The following is a 21,517-nucleotide window of genomic DNA, read 5'->3' on the forward strand; positions in this document are numbered from 1 at the left end:
CAACAGTAGCAACTGCCACCACAACTCCAGCTGGTACCACAAGAGCAGCAGCTGCAACCACAACTGTAGCCGCTACCAGAACAGCAGCCACTGCAACTACAAGTGCAGCTGCCACCACAACTGCAGCTGCCACTACGATAACAGCCGCTACCACCACAACTGCAGACACCACTAAGACAACCCCTGTCACCACGACAGCAGCCGCTGCCACCACTACTGCAGCCCCTGCCACCGTAACTAAGGACGCCACTACGACAGCCCCTGCCACCACAACTGGAGACACCGCTAAGACAACTCATGCCACCACAACTTTAGCCGCTACCACAACAGCAGCCACAGCAACCACAAATGCAGCTGCTACCACAACTGCAGCTGCCCCTATGACGACAGCCGCTGCAACCACAATGGCATCTGCCACCACAACAACATCCGCTGCCACCACTACTGCAGTCCCTGCCACCATAACTAAGGATGCCACTACGACAGCCCCTGCCACCACAACTGGAGACACCACTAAGACAACTCATGCCACCACTACTTCAGCCTCTACCAACACAGCAGCCACTGCAATCACAAGTGTAGCTGCTACCACAACTGCAGCTGCAATAACGACAGACCCTGCCACCTCAAATGCAGATGCCACTACGATTCCTACCACAACTGCAGCTTCCACTACGACAGCCCCTGCCACCATAGCAACAGCAGTCACCAGCACAACTGTAGATGCCACTACAACTACAGCAGCCACTACAACAGCAGCCGCTGCCACCACAACTTCAGCTGGTACCACAAGAGTAGCATCTGCAACCACAACTGCATTTGCCACCACTATGACTGCCACCACAACTGCAGCCGCCACCACCACGACAGCCGCTGCCACCACAACTGCAGCTGCCACCACGACGACAGCCGCTGCCACCACTACTGCAGCCCCTGCCACCATAACTGCAGACGTCACTACGACAGCCCCTGCTACCACAACTGCAGCCACATATACGACAGCCCCTGCCACCACAGCAACAGCAGCAGCCACCACAACTGTAGCCGCCACTACAACTACAGCAGCCACTACAACAGTAGCAATTGCAACCACAACTCCAGCTGGTACCACAAGAGCAGCAGCTGCAACCACAACTGCAGCCGCAATGACGACAGTCATGGGCACCACAACAACAGCTGCCACTACCACAACACCTCCTGCCACCACAACTTTAGCCGCTACCAGAACAGCAGCCACTGCAACCACAAGTGCAGCTGCTACATCAACTGCAGCTGCCACTATGATAACAGCTTCTGTCACTACAACTGCAGCTGCCACTATAACAACAGCTGCTACCGCCACAACTAAAGACACCAATAAGACAACCCCTGCAACCACAAATTTAGCCACTACAAGAACAGCAGCAACTGCAACCACAAGTGCAGCTGCCAGTACAACTGCAGCTGCCACTACGACAACAACCCCTGTCACCATGACAGCAGCCACTGCCACCACTACTGCAGCCCCTGCCACCATAACTGTAGACGCCTCTACGACAGCCCCTGCCACCACAACTGGAGACACCACTAAGACAACCCATTCCACGAAAGCTTTAGCCGCTACCAGAACAGCAGCCACTAAAACCACAAGTGCAGCCGCTACATCAACTGCAGCTGCCACTATGATAACAGCCTCTGCCACTACAACTGCAGCTGCCACTATAACAACAGCTGCTACCGCCACAACTAAAGACACCACTAAGACAAACCATGCTACCACTACTGCAGCCCCTGTCACCCTAACTGTAGACGCCACGTCGACAACCCCTGCTACCACAACTGGAGACACCGCTAAGACAACCCATGACACCACAACTTTAGCCGCTACCACAACAGCAGCCACAGCAACCACAAATGCAGCTGCTACCACAACTGCAGCTGCCACTATGACGACAGCCGCTGCAACCACAACTGCAGCTGCCACCACAACAACAGCCGCTGCCACCACTACTGCAGCCCCTGCCACCACAACTAAGGATGCCATTACGACAGCCCCTGACACCACAACTGGAGACACCACTAAGACAACTCATGCCACCACTACTTCAGCCTCTACCAACACAGCAGCCACTGCAATCACAAGTGTAGCTGCTACCACAACTGCAGCTGCAATAACGACAGACCCTGCCACCACAAATGCAGATGCCACTACGACTCCTACCACAACTACAGCTTCCACTACGACAGCCTCTGCCACCATAGCAACAGCAGTCACCAGCACAACTGTGGCTGCCACTACAACTACAGCAGCCACTACAACAGCAGTCGCTGCCACCACAACTCCAGCTGGTACCACAAGAGCAGCAGCTGCAACCACAACTGCATTTGCCACCACTACGACTGCTACCACAACAGCAGCTGCCACCACGACGACAGCCGCTGCCACCACAACTGCAGCTGCCACCACGACAACAGCCGCTGCCACCACTACTGCAGCCCCTGCAACCATAACTAAGGATGCCACTACGACAGCCCCTGCCACCACAACTGGAGACACCACTAAGACAACTCATGCCACCACAACTTTAGCCGCTACCAACACAGCAGCCACTGCAATCACAAGTGCAGCTGCTACCACAACTGCAGCGGCAGTAACGACAGACCCTGCCACCACAAATGCAGATGCCACTACGACTCCTACCACAACTGCAGCTTCCACTACGACAGCCTCTGCCACCATAGCAACAGCAGCCGCCACCACAACTGGAGACACCACTGCAACTACAGCAGCCACTACAACAGTAGCAACTGCCACCACAACTCCAGCTGGTACCACAAGAGCAGCAGCTGCAACCACAACTGTAGCCGCTACCAGAACAGCAGCCACTGCAACTACAAGTGCAGCTGCCACCACAACTGCAGCTGCCACTACGATAACAGCCGCTACCACCACAACTGCAGACACCACTAAGACAACCCCTGTCACCACGACAGCAGCCGCTGCCACCACTACTGCAGCCCCTGCCACCGTAACTAAGGACGCCACTACGACAGCCCCTGCCACCACAACTGGAGACACCACTAAGACAACTCATGCCACCACAACTTTAGCCGCTACCACAACAGCAGCCACAGCAACCACAAATGCAGCTGCTACCACAACTGCAGCTGCCCCTATGACGACAGCCGCTGCAACCACAATGGCATCTGCCACCACAACAACATCCGCTGCCACCACTACTGCAGTCCCTGCCACCATAACTAAGGATGCCACTACGACAGCCCCTGCCACCACAACTGGAGACACCACTAAGACAACTCATGCCACCACTACTTCAGCCTCTACCAACACAGCAGCCACTGCAATCACAAGTGTAGCTGCTACCACAACTGCAGCTGCAATAACGACAGACCCTGCCACCTCAAATGCAGATGCCACTACGATTCCTACCACAACTGCAGCTTCCACTACGACAGCCCCTGCCACCATAGCAACAGCAGTCACCAGCACAACTGTAGATGCCACTACAACTACAGCAGCCACTACAACAGCAGCCGCTGCCACCACAACTTCAGCTGGTACCACAAGAGTAGCATCTGCAACCACAACTGCATTTGCCACCACTATGACTGCCACCACAACTGCAGCCGCCACCACCACGACAGCCGCTGCCACCACAACTGCAGCTGCCACCACGACGACAGCCGCTGCCACCACTACTGCAGCCCCTGCCACCATAACTGCAGACGTCACTACGACAGCCCCTGCTACCACAACTGCAGCCACATATACGACAGCCCCTGCCACCACAGCAACAGCAGCAGCCACCACAACTGTAGCCGCCACTACAACTACAGCAGCCACTACAACAGTAGCAATTGCAACCACAACTCCAGCTGGTACCACAAGAGCAGCAGCTGCAACCACAACTGCAGCCGCAATGACGACAGTCATGGGCACCACAACAACAGCTGCCACTACCACAACACCTCCTGCCACCACAACTTTAGCCGCTACCAGAACAGCAGCCACTGCAACCACAAGTGCAGCTGCTACATCAACTGCAGCTGCCACTATGATAACAGCTTCTGTCACTACAACTGCAGCTGCCACTATAACAACAGCTGCTACCGCCACAACTAAAGACACCAATAAGACAACCCCTGCAACCACAAATTTAGCCACTACAAGAACAGCAGCAACTGCAACCACAAGTGCAGCTGCCAGTACAACTGCAGCTGCCACTACGACAACAACCCCTGTCACCATGACAGCAGCCACTGCCACCACTACTGCAGCCCCTGCCACCATAACTGTAGACGCCTCTACGACAGCCCCTGCCACCATAACTGGAGACAACACTAAGACAACCCATGACACCACAACTTTAGCCGCTACCACAACAGCAGCCACAGCAACCACAAATGCAGCTGCGACCACAACTGCAGCTGCCACTATGACGACAGCCGCTGCAACCACAACTGCAGCTGCCACCACAACAACAGCCGCTGCCACCACTACTGCAGCCCCTGCCACCACAACTAAGGATGCCATTACGACAGCCCCTGACACCACAACTGGAGACACCACTAAGACAACTCATGCCACCACTACTTCAGCCTCTACCAACACAGCAGCCACTGCAATCACAAGTGTAGCTGCTACCACAACTGCAGCTGCAATAACGACAGACCCTGCCACCACAAATGCAGATGCCACTACGACTCCTACCACAACTACAGCTTCCACTACGACAGCCTCTGCCACCATAGCAACAGCAGTCACCAGCACAACTGTGGCTGCCACTACAACTACAGCAGCCACTACAACAGCAGTCGCTGCCACCACAACTCCAGCTGGTACCACAAGAGCAGCAGCTGCAACCACAACTGCATTTGCCACCACTACGACTGCTACCACAACAGCAGCTGCCACCACGACGACAGCCGCTGCCACCACAACTGCAGCTGCCACCACGACAACAGCCGCTGCCACCACTACTGCAGCCCCTGCAACCATAACTAAGGATGCCACTACGACAGCCCCTGCCACCACAACTGGAGACACCACTAAGACAACTCATGCCACCACAACTTTAACCGCTACCAACACAGCAGCCACTGCAATCACAAGTGCAGCTGCTACCACAACTGCAGCGGCAGTAACGACAGACCCTGCCACCACAAATGCAGATGCCATTACGACTCCTACCACAACTGCAGCTTCCACTACGACAGCCTCTGCCACCATAGCAACAGCAGCCGCCACCACAACTGGAGACACCACTACAACTACAGCAGCCACTACAACAGTAGATACTGCCACCACAACTCCAGCTGGTACCACAAGAGCAGCAGCTGCAACCACAACTGTAGCCACTACCAGAACAGCAGCCACTGCAACCACAAGTGCAGCTGCCACCACAACTGCAGCTGCCACTACGATAACAGCCGCTACCACCACAACTGCAGACACCACTAAGACAACCACTGACACCACGACAGCAGCCGCTGCCACCACTACTGCAGCCCCTGCCACCGTAACTAAGGACGCCACTATGACAGCCCCTGCCACCACAACTGGAGACACCACTAAGACAACTCATGCCACCACAACTTTAGCCGCTACCACAACAGCAGCCACAGCAACCACAAATGCAGCTACTACCACAACTGCAGCTGCCACTATGACGACAGCCGCTGCAACCACAACTGCAGCTGCCACCACAACAACAGCCGCTGCCACCACTACTGAAGTCCCTGCCACCATAACTAAGGATGCCACTACGACAGCCCTTGCCACCACAACTGGAGACACCACTAAGACAACTCATGCCACCACTACTTCAGCCTCTACCAACACAGCAGCCACTGCAATCACAAGTGTAGCTGCTACCACAACTGCAGCTGCAATAACGACAGACCCTGCCACCTCAAATGCAGACGCCACTACGATTCCTACCACAACTGCAGCTTCCACTACGACAGCCCCTGCCACCATAGCAACAGCAGTCACCAGCACAACTGTAGATGCCACTACAACTACAGCAGCCACTACAACAGCAGCCGCTGCCACCACAACTTCAGCTGGTACCACAAGAGTAGCCCCTGCTACCACAACTGCAGCCACATATACGACAGCCCCTGCCACCACAGCAACAGCAGCAGCCACCACAACTGTAGCCGCCACTACAACTACAGCAGCCACTACAACAGTAGCAATTGCAACCACAACTCCAGCTGGTACCACAAGAGCAGCAGCTGCAACCACAACTGCAGCCGCAATGACGACAGTCATGGGCACCACAACAACAGCTGCCACTACCACAACACCTCCTGCCACCACAACTTTAGCCGCTACCAGAACAGCAGCCACTGCAACCACAAGTACAGCTGCTACATCAACTGCAGCTGCCACTATGATAACAGCTTCTGCCACTACAACTGCAGCTGCCACTATAACAACAGCTGCTACCGCCACAACTAAAGACACCAATAAGACAACCCCTGCAACCACAAATTTAGCCACTACAAGAACAGCAGCAACTGCAACCACAAGTGCAGCTGCCAGTACAACTGCAGCTGCCACTACGACAACAACCCCTGTCACCATGACAGCAGCCACTGCCACCACTACTGCAGCCCCTGCCACCATAACTGTAGACGCCTCTACGACAGCCCCTGCCACCATAACTGGAGACAACACTAAGACAACCCATGACACCACAACTTTAGCCGCTACCACAACAGCAGCCACAGCAACCACAAATGCAGCTGCGACCACAACTGCAGCTGCCACTATGACGACAGCCGCTGCAACCACAACTGCAGCTGCCACCACAACAACAGCCGCTGCCACCACTACTGCAGCCCCTGCCACCACAACTAAGGATGCCATTACGACAGCCCCTGACACCACAACTGGAGACACCACTAAGACAACTCATGCCACCACTACTTCAGCCTCTACCAACACAGCAGCCACTGCAATCACAAGTGTAGCTGCTACCACAACTGCAGCTGCGATAACGACAGACCCTGCCACCACAAATGCAGATGCCACTACGACTCCTACCACAACTACAGCTTCCACTACGACAGCCTCTGCCACCATAGCAACAGCAGTCACCAGCACAACTGTGGCTGCCACTACAACTACAGCAGCCACTACAACAGCAGTCGCTGCCACCACAACTCCAGCTGGTACCACAAGAGCAGCAGCTGCAACCACAACTGCATTTGCCACCACTACGACTGCTACCACAACAGCAGCTGCCACCACGACGACAGCCGCTGCCACCACAACTGCAGCTGCCACCACGACAACAGCCGCTGCCACCACTACTGCAGCCCCTGCAACCATAACTAAGGATGCCACTACGACAGCCCCTGCCACCACAACTGGAGACACCACTAAGACAACTCATGCCACCACAACTTTAACCGCTACCAACACAGCAGCCACTGCAATCACAAGTGCAGCTGCTACCACAACTGCAGCGGCAGTAACGACAGACCCTGCCACCACAAATGCAGATGCCATTACGACTCCTACCACAACTGCAGCTTCCACTACGACAGCCTCTGCCACCATAGCAACAGCAGCCGCCACCACAACTGGAGACACCACTACAACTACAGCAGCCACTACAACAGTAGATACTGCCACCACAACTCCAGCTGGTACCACAAGAGCAGCAGCTGCAACCACAACTGTAGCCACTACCAGAACAGCAGCCACTGCAACCACAAGTGCAGCTGCCACCACAACTGCAGCTGCCACTACGATAACAGCCGCTACCACCACAACTGCAGACACCACTAAGACAACCACTGACACCACGACAGCAGCCGCTGCCACCACTACTGCAGCCCCTGCCACCGTAACTAAGGACGCCACTACGACAGCCCCTGCCACCACAACTGGAGACACCACTAAGACAACTCATGCCACCACAACTTTAGCCGCTACCACAACAGCAGCCACAGCAACCACAAATGCAGCTACTACCACAACTGCAGCTGCCACTATGACGACAGCCGCTGCCACCACTACTGAAGTCCCTGCCACCATAACTAAGGATGCCACTACGACAGCCCCTGCCACCACAACTGGAGACACCACTAAGACAACTCATGCCACCACTACTTCAGCCTCTACCAACACAGCAGCCACTGCAATCTCAAGTGTAGCTGCTACCACAACTGCAGCTGCAATAACGACAGACCCTGCCACCTCAAATGCAGACGCCACTACGATTCCTACCACAACTGCAGCTTCCACTACGACAGCCCCTGCCACCATAGCAACAGCAGTCACCAGCACAACTGTAGATGCCACTACAACTACAGCAGCCACTACAACAGCAGCCGCTGCCACCACAACTTCAGCTGGTACCACAAGAGTAGCATCTGCAACCACAACTGCATTTGCCACCACTATGACTGCCACCACAACTGCAGCTGCCACCATGACGACAGCCGCTGCCACCACAACTGCAGCTGCCACCACGACGACAGCCGCTGCCACCACTACTGCAGCCCCTGCCACCATAACTGCAGACGTCACTACGACAGCCCCTGCTACCACAACTGCAGCCACATATACGACAGCCGCTGCCACCACAGCAACAGCAGCAGCCACCACAACTGTAGCCGCCACTACAACTACAGCAGCCACTACAACAGTAGCAATTGCAACCACAACTCCAGCTGGTACCACAAGAGCAGCAGCTGCAACCACAACTGCAGCCGCAATGACGACAGTCATGGGCACCACAACAACAGCTGCCACTACCACAACACCTCCTGCCACCACAACTTTAGCCGCTACCAGAACAGCAGCCACTGCAACCACAAGTGCAGCTGCTACATCAACTGCAGCTGCCACTATGATAACAGCTTCTGCCACTACAAATGCAGCTGCCACTATAACAACAGCTGCTACCGCCACAACTAAAGACACCAATAAGACAACCCCTGCAACCACAAATTTAGCCACTACAAGAACAGCAGCAACTGCAACCACAAGTGCAGCTGCCAGTACAACTGCAGCTGCCACTACGACAACAACCCCTGTCACCATGACAGCAGCCACTGCCACCACTACTGCAGCCCCTGCCACCATAACTGTAGACGCCTCTACGACAGCCCCTGCCACCATAACTGGAGACAACACTAAGACAACCCATGACACCACAACTTTAGCCGCTACCACAACAGCAGCCACAGCAACCACAAATGCAGCTGCGACCACAACTGCAGCTGCCACTATGACGACAGCCGCTGCAACCACAACTGCAGCTGCCACCACAACAACAGCCGCTGCCACCACTACTGCAGCCCCTGCCACCACAACTAAGGATGCCATTACGACAGCCCCTGACACCACAACTGGAGACACCACTAAGACAACTCATGCCACCACTACTTCAGCCTCTACCAACACAGCAGCCACTGCAATCACAAGTGTAGCTGCTACCACAACTGCAGCTGCAATAACGACAGACCCTGCCACCACAAATGCAGATGCCACTACGACTCCTACCACAACTACAGCTTCCACTACGACAGCCTCTGCCACCATAGCAACAGCAGTCACCAGTACAACTGTGGCTGCCACTACAACTACAGCAGCCACTACAACAGCAGTCGCTGCCACCACAACTCCAGCTGCTACCACAAGAGCAGCAGCTGCAACCACAACTGCATTTGCCACCACTACGACTGCTACCACAACAGCAGCTGCCACCACGACGACAGCCGCTGCCACCACAACTGCAGCTGCCACCACGACAACAGCCGCTGCCACCACTACTGCAGCCCCTGCCACCATAACTAAGGATGCCACTACGACAGCCCCTGTCACCACAACTGGAGACACCACTAAGACAACTCATGCCACCACAACTTTAACCGCTACCAACACAGCAGCCACTGCAATCACAAGTGCAGCTGCTACCACAACTGCAGCGGCAGTAACGACAGACCCTGCCACCACAAATGCAGATGCCACTACGACTCCTACCACAACTGCAGCTTCCACTACGACAGCCTCTGCCACCATAGCAACAGCAGCCGCCACCACAACTGGAGACACCACTACAACTACAGCAGCCACTACAACAGTAGCAACTGCCACCACAACTCCAGCTGGTACCACAAGAGCAGCAGCTGCAACCACAACTGTAGCCGCTATCAGAACAGCAGCCACTGCAACCACAACTGCAGCTGCCACTACGACAACAGCCACGACCATCACAAATGCAGACACCACCAAGACCTCACCTGCCACCACAACTTTAGCTGCTTCCACAACATCAGCCACTGCAACCACAAGTGCAGCTGCTACCACAAGTGCAGCTGCTACCACAAGTGCAGCTGCTACCACAACTGCAGCTGCCCCTACGACAACAGTCGCTGTCACCGCAACTGAAGCTGCCACCACAACTACAGCTACCGCCACGACAACATCCACTTACACCCCTACTGCATCCCCTGCCACCGTAACTAAGGATGCCCCTACAACAGCCCCTGCCACCACAACTGCAGACACCACCAAGACAACCCCTGTCACCACAACTTTTGCCGCTACCACAACTGCAGCTGCCACTACGCAGATCTCTGCCACCACAGCAACAGCAGCCACCAGCACAACTGTAGCCGCCACTACGACTAAAGCAGCCACTACAACAGCAGCCACTGCCACTACAACTCCAGCTGGTACCACAAGAGCAGCAGCTGCAACCACAACTGCAGCCGCCACTACAACATTTGATGCCACCACAACTGCAGCCGCCACTATGACTGCTGACAGAACTGCAGCTGCCACTACGACAACAGCCACTACCACCACAACTGCAGACACCGCTAAGATACCCCCTTTCACCACAACTTTAGTCACTACCACAACAGCAGCCACTGCAACGACAACTGCAGCTGCCACTGCAGCAACAACTGCAGCTGCCACTGCAATGACAACTGCAGCTGCCACTATGATGACAACAGCGACGACCATCACAAATGCAGACACCACTACGACAGCCCCTGCCACCACAACTATAGCTGCCACTACGACAACACCCGCTACCACTACAAAGACAACCTCTGCCACCACAACTTTAGCAGCTACCACAACATCAGCCACTGCTACCACAACTGCAGCTACCCCTACAACGACAGCCACTGCCACCACAACTGCAGCTTACACCACTACTGTAGCCCCTGCCACCGTAACTAAGGACCCCACTACGACAGCCCCTGCCACCACAACTGCAGACACAACTAAGATAACCCCTGCCACCACAACTTTAGCCACTACCACAACAGCAGCCACAACAATCACAAGTGCAGCTGCTACCACAACAGAAGCCACTGCAATCAAAAGTGCAGCTGCGACCACAACTGCAGCTGCCCCTACGACAACAGTCGCTGCCACCGCAACTGAAGCTGCCACCACAACTACAGCTACCGCCACGACAACATCCACTTACACCACTACTGCAGCCCCTGCCACCGTAACTAAGGATGCCACCACAACTGCAGACACCACCAAGACAACCCCTGTCACCACAACTTTTGCCGCTACCACAACAGCAGCCAGTGCAACCACAACTGCAGCTGCTACCACAACTGCAGCTGCCACTATGATGACAACTGCAGCTACCACCAGTGCAGCTACTACCACAACTGCAGCTGCCCCTACGACAACAGTCGCTGCCACCGCAACTGAAGCTGCCACCACAACTACAGCTACCGCCACGACAACATCCACTTACACCACTACTGCAGCCCCTGCCACCGTAACTAAGGATGCCACTACAACAGCCCCTGCCACCACAACTGCAGACACCACCAAGATAACCCCTGTCACCACAACTTTTGCCGCTACCACAACAGCAGCTGCCACTACGCAGTTCTCTGCCACCACAGCAACAGCAGCCACCAGCACAACTGTAGCCGCCACTACGACTAAAGCAGCCACTACAACAGCAGCCACTGCCACCACAACTCCAGCTGGTACCACAAGAGCAGCAGCTGCAACCACAACTGCAGCCGCCACTACAACATTCGATGCCACCACAACTGCAGCTGCCACTATGACTGCTGACAGAACTGCAGCTGCCACTACGACAACAGCCACTACCACCACAACAGCAGACACCGCTAAGACAACCCCTTTCACCACAACTTTAGTCGCTACCACAACAGCAGCCACTGCAACGACAACTGCAGCTGCCACTGCAGCAACAACTGCAGCTGCCACTGCAATGACAACTGCAGCTGCCACTATGACGACAACAGCCACGACCATCACAAATGTACACACCACTACAACAGCCCCTGCCACCACAACTATAGCTGCCACTACGACAACACCCGCTACCACCACAAAGACAACCTCTGCCACCACAACTTTAGCAGCTACCACAACATCAGCCACTGCTACCACAACTGCAGCTACCCCTACAACGACAGCCACTGCCACCACAACTGCAGCTTACACCACTACTGTAGCCCCTGCCACCGTAACTAAGGGCCCCACTACGACAGCCCCTGCCACCACAACTGCAGACACAACTAAGATAACCCCTGCCACCACAACTTTAGCCACTACCACAAAAGCAGCCACTGCAATCAAAAGTGCAGCTGCTACCACAACAGCAGCTGCCACTACGACAACAGCCACGACCATCACAAATACAGACACCACCACGACCTCACCTGCCACCACAACCTTAGCTGCTTCCACAACATCAGCCACTGCAACCACAAGTGCAGCTGCTACCACAACTGCAGCTGCCCCTACGACAACAGTCGCTGCCACCGCAACTGAAGCTGCCACCACAACTACAGCTACCGCCACGACAACATCCACTTACACCAATTCTGCAGCCCCTTCCCCCGTAACTAAGGTTGCCACCACAACTGCAGACACCACCAAGACAACCCCTGTCACCACAACTTTTGCCGCTACCACAACAGCAGCCAGTGCAACCACAACTGCAGCTGCTACCACAACTGCAGCTGCCACTATGACGACAACTGCAGCTGCCACTACAACTGCAGCTGCCACTACAACTGCAGCTGCCACGACGACTTCAGCCACTACCACCATAACTGCAGACCTCACTAACACAACCTCTGCCACCACGACAACAGCCGCTGCCACCACTACTGCAGCACCTCCCACCGTAGCTGTAGACGCCGCTAAGACAGCCCCTGCCACCACAGCTGCAGCTGCAATTACGACAGACCCTGCCACCACAACTGCTAACGCCAATGTGACTACTACCACAACTGCAGCTTCCACTACGCAGTTCTCTGCCACCACAGCAACAGCAGCCACCAGGACAACTGTAGCCGCCACTACGACGAAAGCAGCCACTACAACAGCAGCCACTGCCACCACAACTCCAGCTGGTACCACAAGAGCAGCAGCTGCAACCACAACTGCAGCCGCCACTGCAACATTCTATGCCACCACAACTGCAGCTGCCACTATGACTGCTAACAGAACTGCAGCTGCCACTACGACAACAGCCACTACCACCACAACTGCAGACACTGCTAAGACAACCCCTTTTACCACAACTTTAGTCGCTACCACAACAGCAGCCACTGCAATGACAACTGCAGCTGCCACTATGACGACAACAGCCACGACCATCACAAATGCAGACACCACTTCGACAGCCCCTGCCACCACAACTATAGCTGCCATTACGACAACACCCGCTACCACCAAAAAGACAACCTCTGCCACCACAACTTTAGCAGCTACCACAACATCAGCCACTGCTACCACATCTGCAGCTGCCCCTACAACGACAGCCACTGCCACCACAACAGCCGCTGCCAACACTACTGCAGCCCCTGCCACCGTAACTAAGGGCCCCACTACGACAGCCCCTGCCACCACAACTGCAGACACAATTAAGATAACCCCTGCCACCATAACTTTAGCCACTACCACAACAGCAGCCACAACAATCAAAAGTGCAGCTGCTACCACAACAGCAGCTGCCACTACGACAACAGCCACGACCATCACAAATGCAGACACCATCAAGACCTCACCTGCCACCACAACTTTAGCTGCTTCCACAACATCAGCCACTGCAACCACAAGTGCAGCTGCTACCACAAGTGCAGCTGCTACCACAACTGCAGCTGCCCCTACGACAACAGTCGCTGCCATCGCAACTGAAGCTGCCACCACAACTACAGCTACCGCCACGACAACATCCACTTACACCACTACTGCAGCCCCTGCCACCGTAACTAAGGATGCCACTACAACAGCCCCTGCCACCACAACTGCAGACACCACCAAGACAACCCCTGTTACCACAACTTCTGCCGCTACCACAACAGCAGCTGCCACTACGCAGTTCTCTGCCACCACAGCAACAGCAGCCACCAGGACAACTGTAGCCGCCACTACGACTAAAGCAGCCACTGAAACAGCAGCCACTGCCACCACAACTCCAGCTAGTACCACAAGAGCAGCAGCTGCAACCACAACTGCAGCCGCCACTACAACATTCGATGCCACCACAACTGCAGCCGCCACTATGACTGCTAACAGAACTGCAGCTGCCACTACGACAACAGCCACTACCACCACAACTGCAGACACCGCTAAGACAACCCCTTTCACCACAACTTTAGTCGCTACCACAACAGCAGCCACTGCAATGACAACTACAGCAGCCACTGCAACGACAACTGCAGCTGCCACTACGACAACAGCCACTTTCATCACAAATGCAGACACCACTACGACAGCCCCTGCCACCACAACTATAGCTGCCACTACGACAACACCCGCTACCACCACAAAGACAACCTCTGCCACCAAAACTTTAGCAGCTACCACAACATCAGCCACTGCTACCACAACTGCAGCTGACCCTACAACGACAGCCACTGCCACCACAACTGCAGCTTACACCACTACTGCAGCCCCTGCCACCGTAACTAAGGGCCCCACTACGACAGTCCCTGCCACCACAACTGCAGACATAACTAAGACATCCCCTGCCACCACAACTTTAGCTACTACCACAACTGCATCTGCCACTATGACAACAGCTTCTACCACCACAAATGCAGACACCACTAATGCAACCCCTGCCACCACAACCTTAGCCGCTTCCGCAACATCAGCCACAACTGCAGCTGCTACCACAACTGCAGCTGCCTCCAAGACAACATCCGCTTACACCACTACTGCAGCCCTTGCCACCGTAACTAAGGACACATGACAACAGCCCCTGCCACCACAAATGCAGACACCACTAAGACAACCCAGACCACCACAACTTTAGCCGCTACCACAACAGCAGCCACTGCAATCAAGTGCAGCTGCTACTAAGACATCAGCCGGTACCACCACAACCGAAGCTGTCACTATGACGACAGCCACTGCCACCACAACTGCAGACACCACTATGGCAACCCCTGCCACCACAACTTTAGCCACTTCCATAACATTAGCCACAGCTACCACAACTGCTGCTGCCACTTCGACAACAGTCACTACCAGCACAAATGCAGACACCACTACGACAACCCCTGCCACCACAACTGGAACCACCACTTCACAGCCGCTGCCATCACAATTGCAGCTTCCACTATGACAGCAGCAGATGCCACCACATCTGGTGTCACCGGAATGTAAACGCCACAACTGCCACTACGGCAGCCTCTGCCACCACAACTTCAACCGCTACAACAACAGCCGCCTCTGCCACCACAACTGTAGCCGCCACTATGACAGGCCATGTCACCACAATTGGATCCGCCACTACGATAGTCGGTGCCATCCCAACTGCAACTTCCAGTATTACAGCAGCCGCTGCAACCACAACTGAGGTAACCACATCTGCAACAGCCACCATAACTGCTGCTGCCACTAGGACAACAGCTGCTGCAACCACATCTGCAGTTGCTGCCAACATAACTATAGCCGCCACTATGACATCCGCTGACACTACAACTCCAGCTGCCACCACAACTGCAACCACCACTACGACAGGCCCTGCCTTACAACTTCAGCCGCTACCAAAACAATCGCCACTGCCACTTCGACAACCCTTGCCACCATAACTTTAGCTGCCACTATGAAAGGTTCTGCCACCACAGCTGCAGCTGGTAACTGAACTGCAGCTGCCACTATGACAACAGCTGCTGCCGCTACGACAGCCCTTGCCACCATAACTGCAGCTGCCAGTACGGAAGCTACTGCCACCACAACTGCAGCTGTCACTACTACTGCCACTACCATAACTGTAGCTGCAGCCGTTACTACCACTGCCATTGCCACCACAACTGCAACTCCCAATATGAAAGCAGACGCTGCCACCACAACTGTAGCTGCCACCACAACTGTAGCCACCACTACAACAGCCCCTGCTACCACAACTGTAGCCACCATCAATACAACTGTAGACGTCAAAACGACAGCCCCTGCCAGAACAACTTCAGCCACTACAACAATGGCATCTACCACTATGATAGCCCCGATTGGCCCAAGCAAGTATCTTCTTATTATTGGAGTCCTTTAGTAGTGGTTTCTTTGCAGCAGTTCGACCATGAAGGCCTGATTCACGCAGTGTCCTCTGAACAGTTGATGTTGAGATGTGTCTGTTACTTGAACTCAGTGAAGCATTTATTTGGACTGCAATTTGAGGTACAGTTAACTCTAATGAACTTATCCTCTTCAGCAGAGGTAACTCTGGGTCTTCCTTTCATGTGGCGGTCCTCATGAGAGCCATTTTCATCTTAGTGCTTGATGGTTTTTGCGAATGCACTTGAAGAAACTTTCAAAGTTCTTGAAATTTTCTGGATTGACTGACCTTCATGTCTTAAAGGAATGATGGACTGTCGTTTCGCTTTGCTATTTTCAGCTGTTCTTGCCATAATATGGACTTGGTATTTTACCAAATAGGGCTATCTTCTGTATACCACCCTTACCTTGTCACAACAGAACTGATTGTCTCAAACGCATTCATTTGTGGAATTCTTTCCTTCTTAACTTTTAACAAGGAAAACCTGTTAATTGAAATGCATTCCACCTCATTAAGCTGGTTGAGAGAATTCCAAGAGTGTTCAAAGCTGTCATCAAGGCAAAGGGTGGCTACTTTGATGAAAGTGTAAAATATATTTTGATTTGTTTAATACTTTTTTGGTTACCACATGATTCTGTGTTATTTCATAGTTTTGATGTCTTCACTATTATTCTACAATGTAGAAAATAGGAAAAAATAAAGAAACCCTGGAATGAGTACTATATGTGTCCAAACTTTTGACTGGTACTGTATTTTACATACAGTACATCGATTACCAACTGGGCTCATTTTGACCGCAAGAAAAAGCTATTGGAAAAAAATATCAACTTAGTTCTTGTCAAAACATCATTAGAGATATACCATCATTTGATTACAGTATTATTTAGATTTTAGAATTTTGAAGAAAATATAAATGGTTTAATATTTGTGGTAAAAATGACTGCCGTTTAAATTAAAGGAGCAGGATATTATAGGAAGCAGTACATTTGAAATATACTTAATTTAATTGACAAAGTTATTTAACCAAAAATATGGCTTAGTTTTCTTTATTTACTTACTCCACAGCCATCATTAAATGCTTGAAGTTACTTTAAACCAAATGGTATAGCACCCAAAATAGCATAACAAGTTGCACATAAAGAATATTGGAGGATATTATAGGAATTCTGGTATTTATATAACATTTTCAGTAGAATAACACATTTTCACCAATACAGCACAGTGTACATTTAGAGGGTAGCTAGTTTCTGTACTACAGTTCTACCAAGTGTTCACACCGCTGACAGACTTTTATGAGCTGTTTTGACTGCAACTAAGAATATATCTAAGGTCATTTTGATTACGTGCACTGTCATACCTAGCTATAACGAGTTATAACCATAGGCGAGTACACAAGGTGCCCCATCTCTGCAAGTGATCTATCTATCTGGTCAAAATCACTGATACAGTTTCCCTTCACCCTATGATGATATGTATTACGTAATATTATGTCTCCAGAGAAACCTGGATTCAAATAAAGGTCCTATTAATCAAATTACTATAGACGGAAGTAGATGTTTTTGTCTCGGGTCAAAATGACCCCAAAGGACTTGGAACTTTTTTAAAGTCTATATTGATACAGAAACACAGAACAAGTTGATTGACAAAGTCATGAAGAATTTGAAGAATTTAATAAACCACTATGATAAAAAAATATGCCTCTCGAGTCACAATGACCCCAGTCCATAGCTTGAGGGGTAACATTAATACATTTTTCCTTTCCACTGCAAGTGAATGCAACACTGATGGCTACTGGTGTGCATCATGTAATTTTAACAACCAATGCATATTTCACAATTTCACAACAATCTAAAAAAAGCATACTGTAACTTGACACCATTTATAAAGGCTGTAAACCTAAGGCTTTTATACTCTTCACCAGCTATGTAAGTTAATGCCCTTATCAGGTGTTTTGTTATAATTTTATGTTTTATGTTTATGTTGATTCAAGACATAGATTCTATATTTAACAACATGGCATAATATTGTATATCATTATAATCACTACCAGGAATATAGATAATTTAATTTCTTTTGAAAATAAAATATATAAATGAACATTTTTGCTAATATTTTACAAAGATTATGTATTTTACAAACCTGGCTAAATTGGTTGCGTTACCTGCATAACTATAATCATATTTGAGTTATCATTGTGCATATTCCACCTATTATTGGAAGAGTTGTGGCAATGTCAGACCAATCCAAATAAAATCAATGGAGCTGGTTGGCGGCCATATTTCTAGCTTCATGTCAAATTTGGTGCACTCATTGTGAAGACGTTTAGCAAAAATGGGTGACCTGTACCTCTTTGCTGGATGTAATTCATTCCTGTAGGATTTCATACAGGGGGCAGGTTTCACATCAAATGTATTGATGTTAACACAAGGTAACACTTTATTTGGATAGTCCATCTGTAGATGCTCTACAGACTATCAGTAATATGTCAACTGCATGTCTGTAGTTCATCTACAGATGTTAGACTAACTGTAGACTATCAGCAGCATTACAACCACATATCTTTAGACTTTCAGTAGCATCTCAACAGTATATCTCAACATTTTCAACAAGGTAGTCTATAGTCCATCTATAGATGCTCTACAAACCCTCTGTAAACTATCAGCAGAATTTCAACACCATATCTGTAGTCATATTTCAACAGTACATCCCCTCGCTTTTACAATGCCAAGCCCAGCTATAGATGATTAACAAACAAACAGGAGACTATCAGCAGCAACTCAACTGCGAATCAGTAACTTCATCATTCTAGTGTTCTATCTGTAGATATGCTTTTGGACTATCCAAATAAAGTGAAACACAAGTTGATTTTAGTTGATGGTCTTCACACTATATATTTCACATTCAAATATGTATCAACTGATGAGCATGTTCAGTGCATTCACTAACACTCCAGTAATCCTTAGAAATCCTTAGATCAAAGAAAGCCTGCAGGTCCTGATCTTTTGGATCCCTGCTTTTTAAATCTGGCAGCTGATTTCATAGCTGAACCACTTACATAGCTGTTCAATCTAACCCTGGAATGTAATGAAATTCCAAAGATCTGGAAATCAGCGTTTGTCCTACCACTTTTAAAAGGGGGAGATCCAACTATTTTAAATAATTATAGGTCAATCTCGAAGCTGTCACCCCTGGTGAAAATACTTGAAACCCTTGTAAGTGAACAGCTAAAAGAGTTTTTATTTACTAACTCTATTTGATCAATGTACCAATCGGGCTTCAGGAAGAAGCATAGCACAATTACAGCAGCCATGAAGGTTTTAAATGATATCACTGAAGCCCTTGACAAAAAACATCACTTTGTCTCACTTTTTATTGATCTCTCTAAGGCTTTTGATACAGTTGATCATGCTATACCAAGGCAGAGATTGTTGAGTGTAGGTCGTTCGGAGCATGCAGTTGCATGGTTTTCTAACTATCTGTCTGATAGAACTCAGTGCACTCAATTTGATGGGCTTATGTCTGTTAAATTGTCTGTCCTTAATGGTGTGCCCCAATGCTCTGTACTTGGTCCTCTCTTATTCACTATTTATATAAATGATTTATACAAAAATGTCCAAAATGCACAACTTCATTTTTATGCTGATGATACTGTTATTTAGTGTTGTGCCTCGTCTCTTACAAAAGCTTTCCAGAACTTGCAAAATGCTTTTTATACTGTTCAACATACCTTGTGTCAATTGAAGCTTATCCTCAATACTGACAAAACCAAACTAATGGTGTTTTCTAATGCAAGAAATAGACCTCTGAACCTTTCACCTATTACTACCTGTCAGGGCAAGGAGATTAAGGTTGTAACTTCATATAAATATCTTGGAATTCTAATTGATGAAGGCCTCTCTTTTAAATTGCATATTCAAACTTACAAAAAATTGAAGCTGAAATTGGGATTTTATTTTAGGAATAAGGCCTGTTTTTCTTTTGAAGCCAGAAGGAGGCTAGTATCAGCTACATTTATGCCTTTACTAGACTATGGGGATATTTTATATATGAATGCTTCCACTCAGTGTTTGAGATCAATTGACACTCTTTACCATGGCACTTTGAGATTTATTTTAAACTGCAAAACCCTTACGCACCACTGCACTTTGTATACCAGGGTTGGCTGGCCTTCTCTAGTCACTCGTAGGCTCAGTCACTGGTATACTTTTATTTACAAAGCCATTTTGGGTTTACTACCTTTTTATTTGGCCATTTTTATTGTTCAGAAATGTGGTGGGTACTCTCTTTGTTCGCTGGACTTTATCCTGCTAACTGTTCCAAATGTCCGAACTGAATTTGGTAAAAGGGCTTTCATGTACTCGCCATCGTCTTGGAACACCTTACAAAATACTTTTAAACTGGAAGAACTTGTCCCGATAAATAATCCCCTGTAGATATGCATTGGGACAATCTAAATAAAGTGAAAGACTGTTTAATGAGAAATAAATCAAGAGGGAAACAAACAAACAATCACTATGCTTATTAAACTTGTCTTATTTATTGGTGATGAAGAAACACATCAGAGGCATAATGTTAAAATCTATATTTTAATGAACAAAAATCACAATATTGTCTATCAACATTTTTTGCCTAATGATGTAAGGCTGCTAGTGCAATTTGGGCAGTTGCCCGAGGAGATAGTGCGCGAGAGAAACATTGCAGCACCAATGTAGTTTAATTCAACCAACACAAAGTTTTAGTATATCGTGCAACACTACTGTAAATGTGCTCTTGAAAAGTGTGTGTGCCTCTGCAACACTTTTCAAGGGGCATGTGTACGGTAGTGTTGCATGATATACCAAAACTTCAGTAGTATCCCGATACCATAATTTGACAAAATTGTAAATATATGATTTTTTTAGTACCAGTAGAAAGGTACTGTTGTCCTGAAACAAGGAAAACAAGTTTGCCCGCTTATCTTAGTT

At 50.4% G+C, this 21,517-nt stretch overlaps 1 protein-coding gene across 1 annotated transcript; it reads left to right on the forward strand.

The window, feature by feature from the left end:
• Window positions 1-1,472: 1,472 nt before the first annotated feature.
• On the forward strand, window positions 1,473-17,270 carry LOC129819492 (mucin-19-like). Its single transcript, XM_055875793.1, has 2 exons — window positions 1,473-2,840; window positions 2,913-17,270. Exons 1-2 carry the CDS (start codon window positions 1,473-1,475, stop codon window positions 15,246-15,248), a joined length of 13,704 nt encoding a protein of 4,567 aa, XP_055731768.1. The 3' UTR covers window positions 15,249-17,270.
• The last annotated feature ends 4,247 nt before the right edge of the window (window positions 17,271-21,517 follow it).

This window comes from Salvelinus fontinalis, chromosome 22, assembly GCF_029448725.1.
Source record: "Salvelinus fontinalis isolate EN_2023a chromosome 22, ASM2944872v1, whole genome shotgun sequence".
Lineage (NCBI taxonomy): Eukaryota > Metazoa > Chordata > Actinopteri > Salmoniformes > Salmonidae > Salvelinus > Salvelinus fontinalis.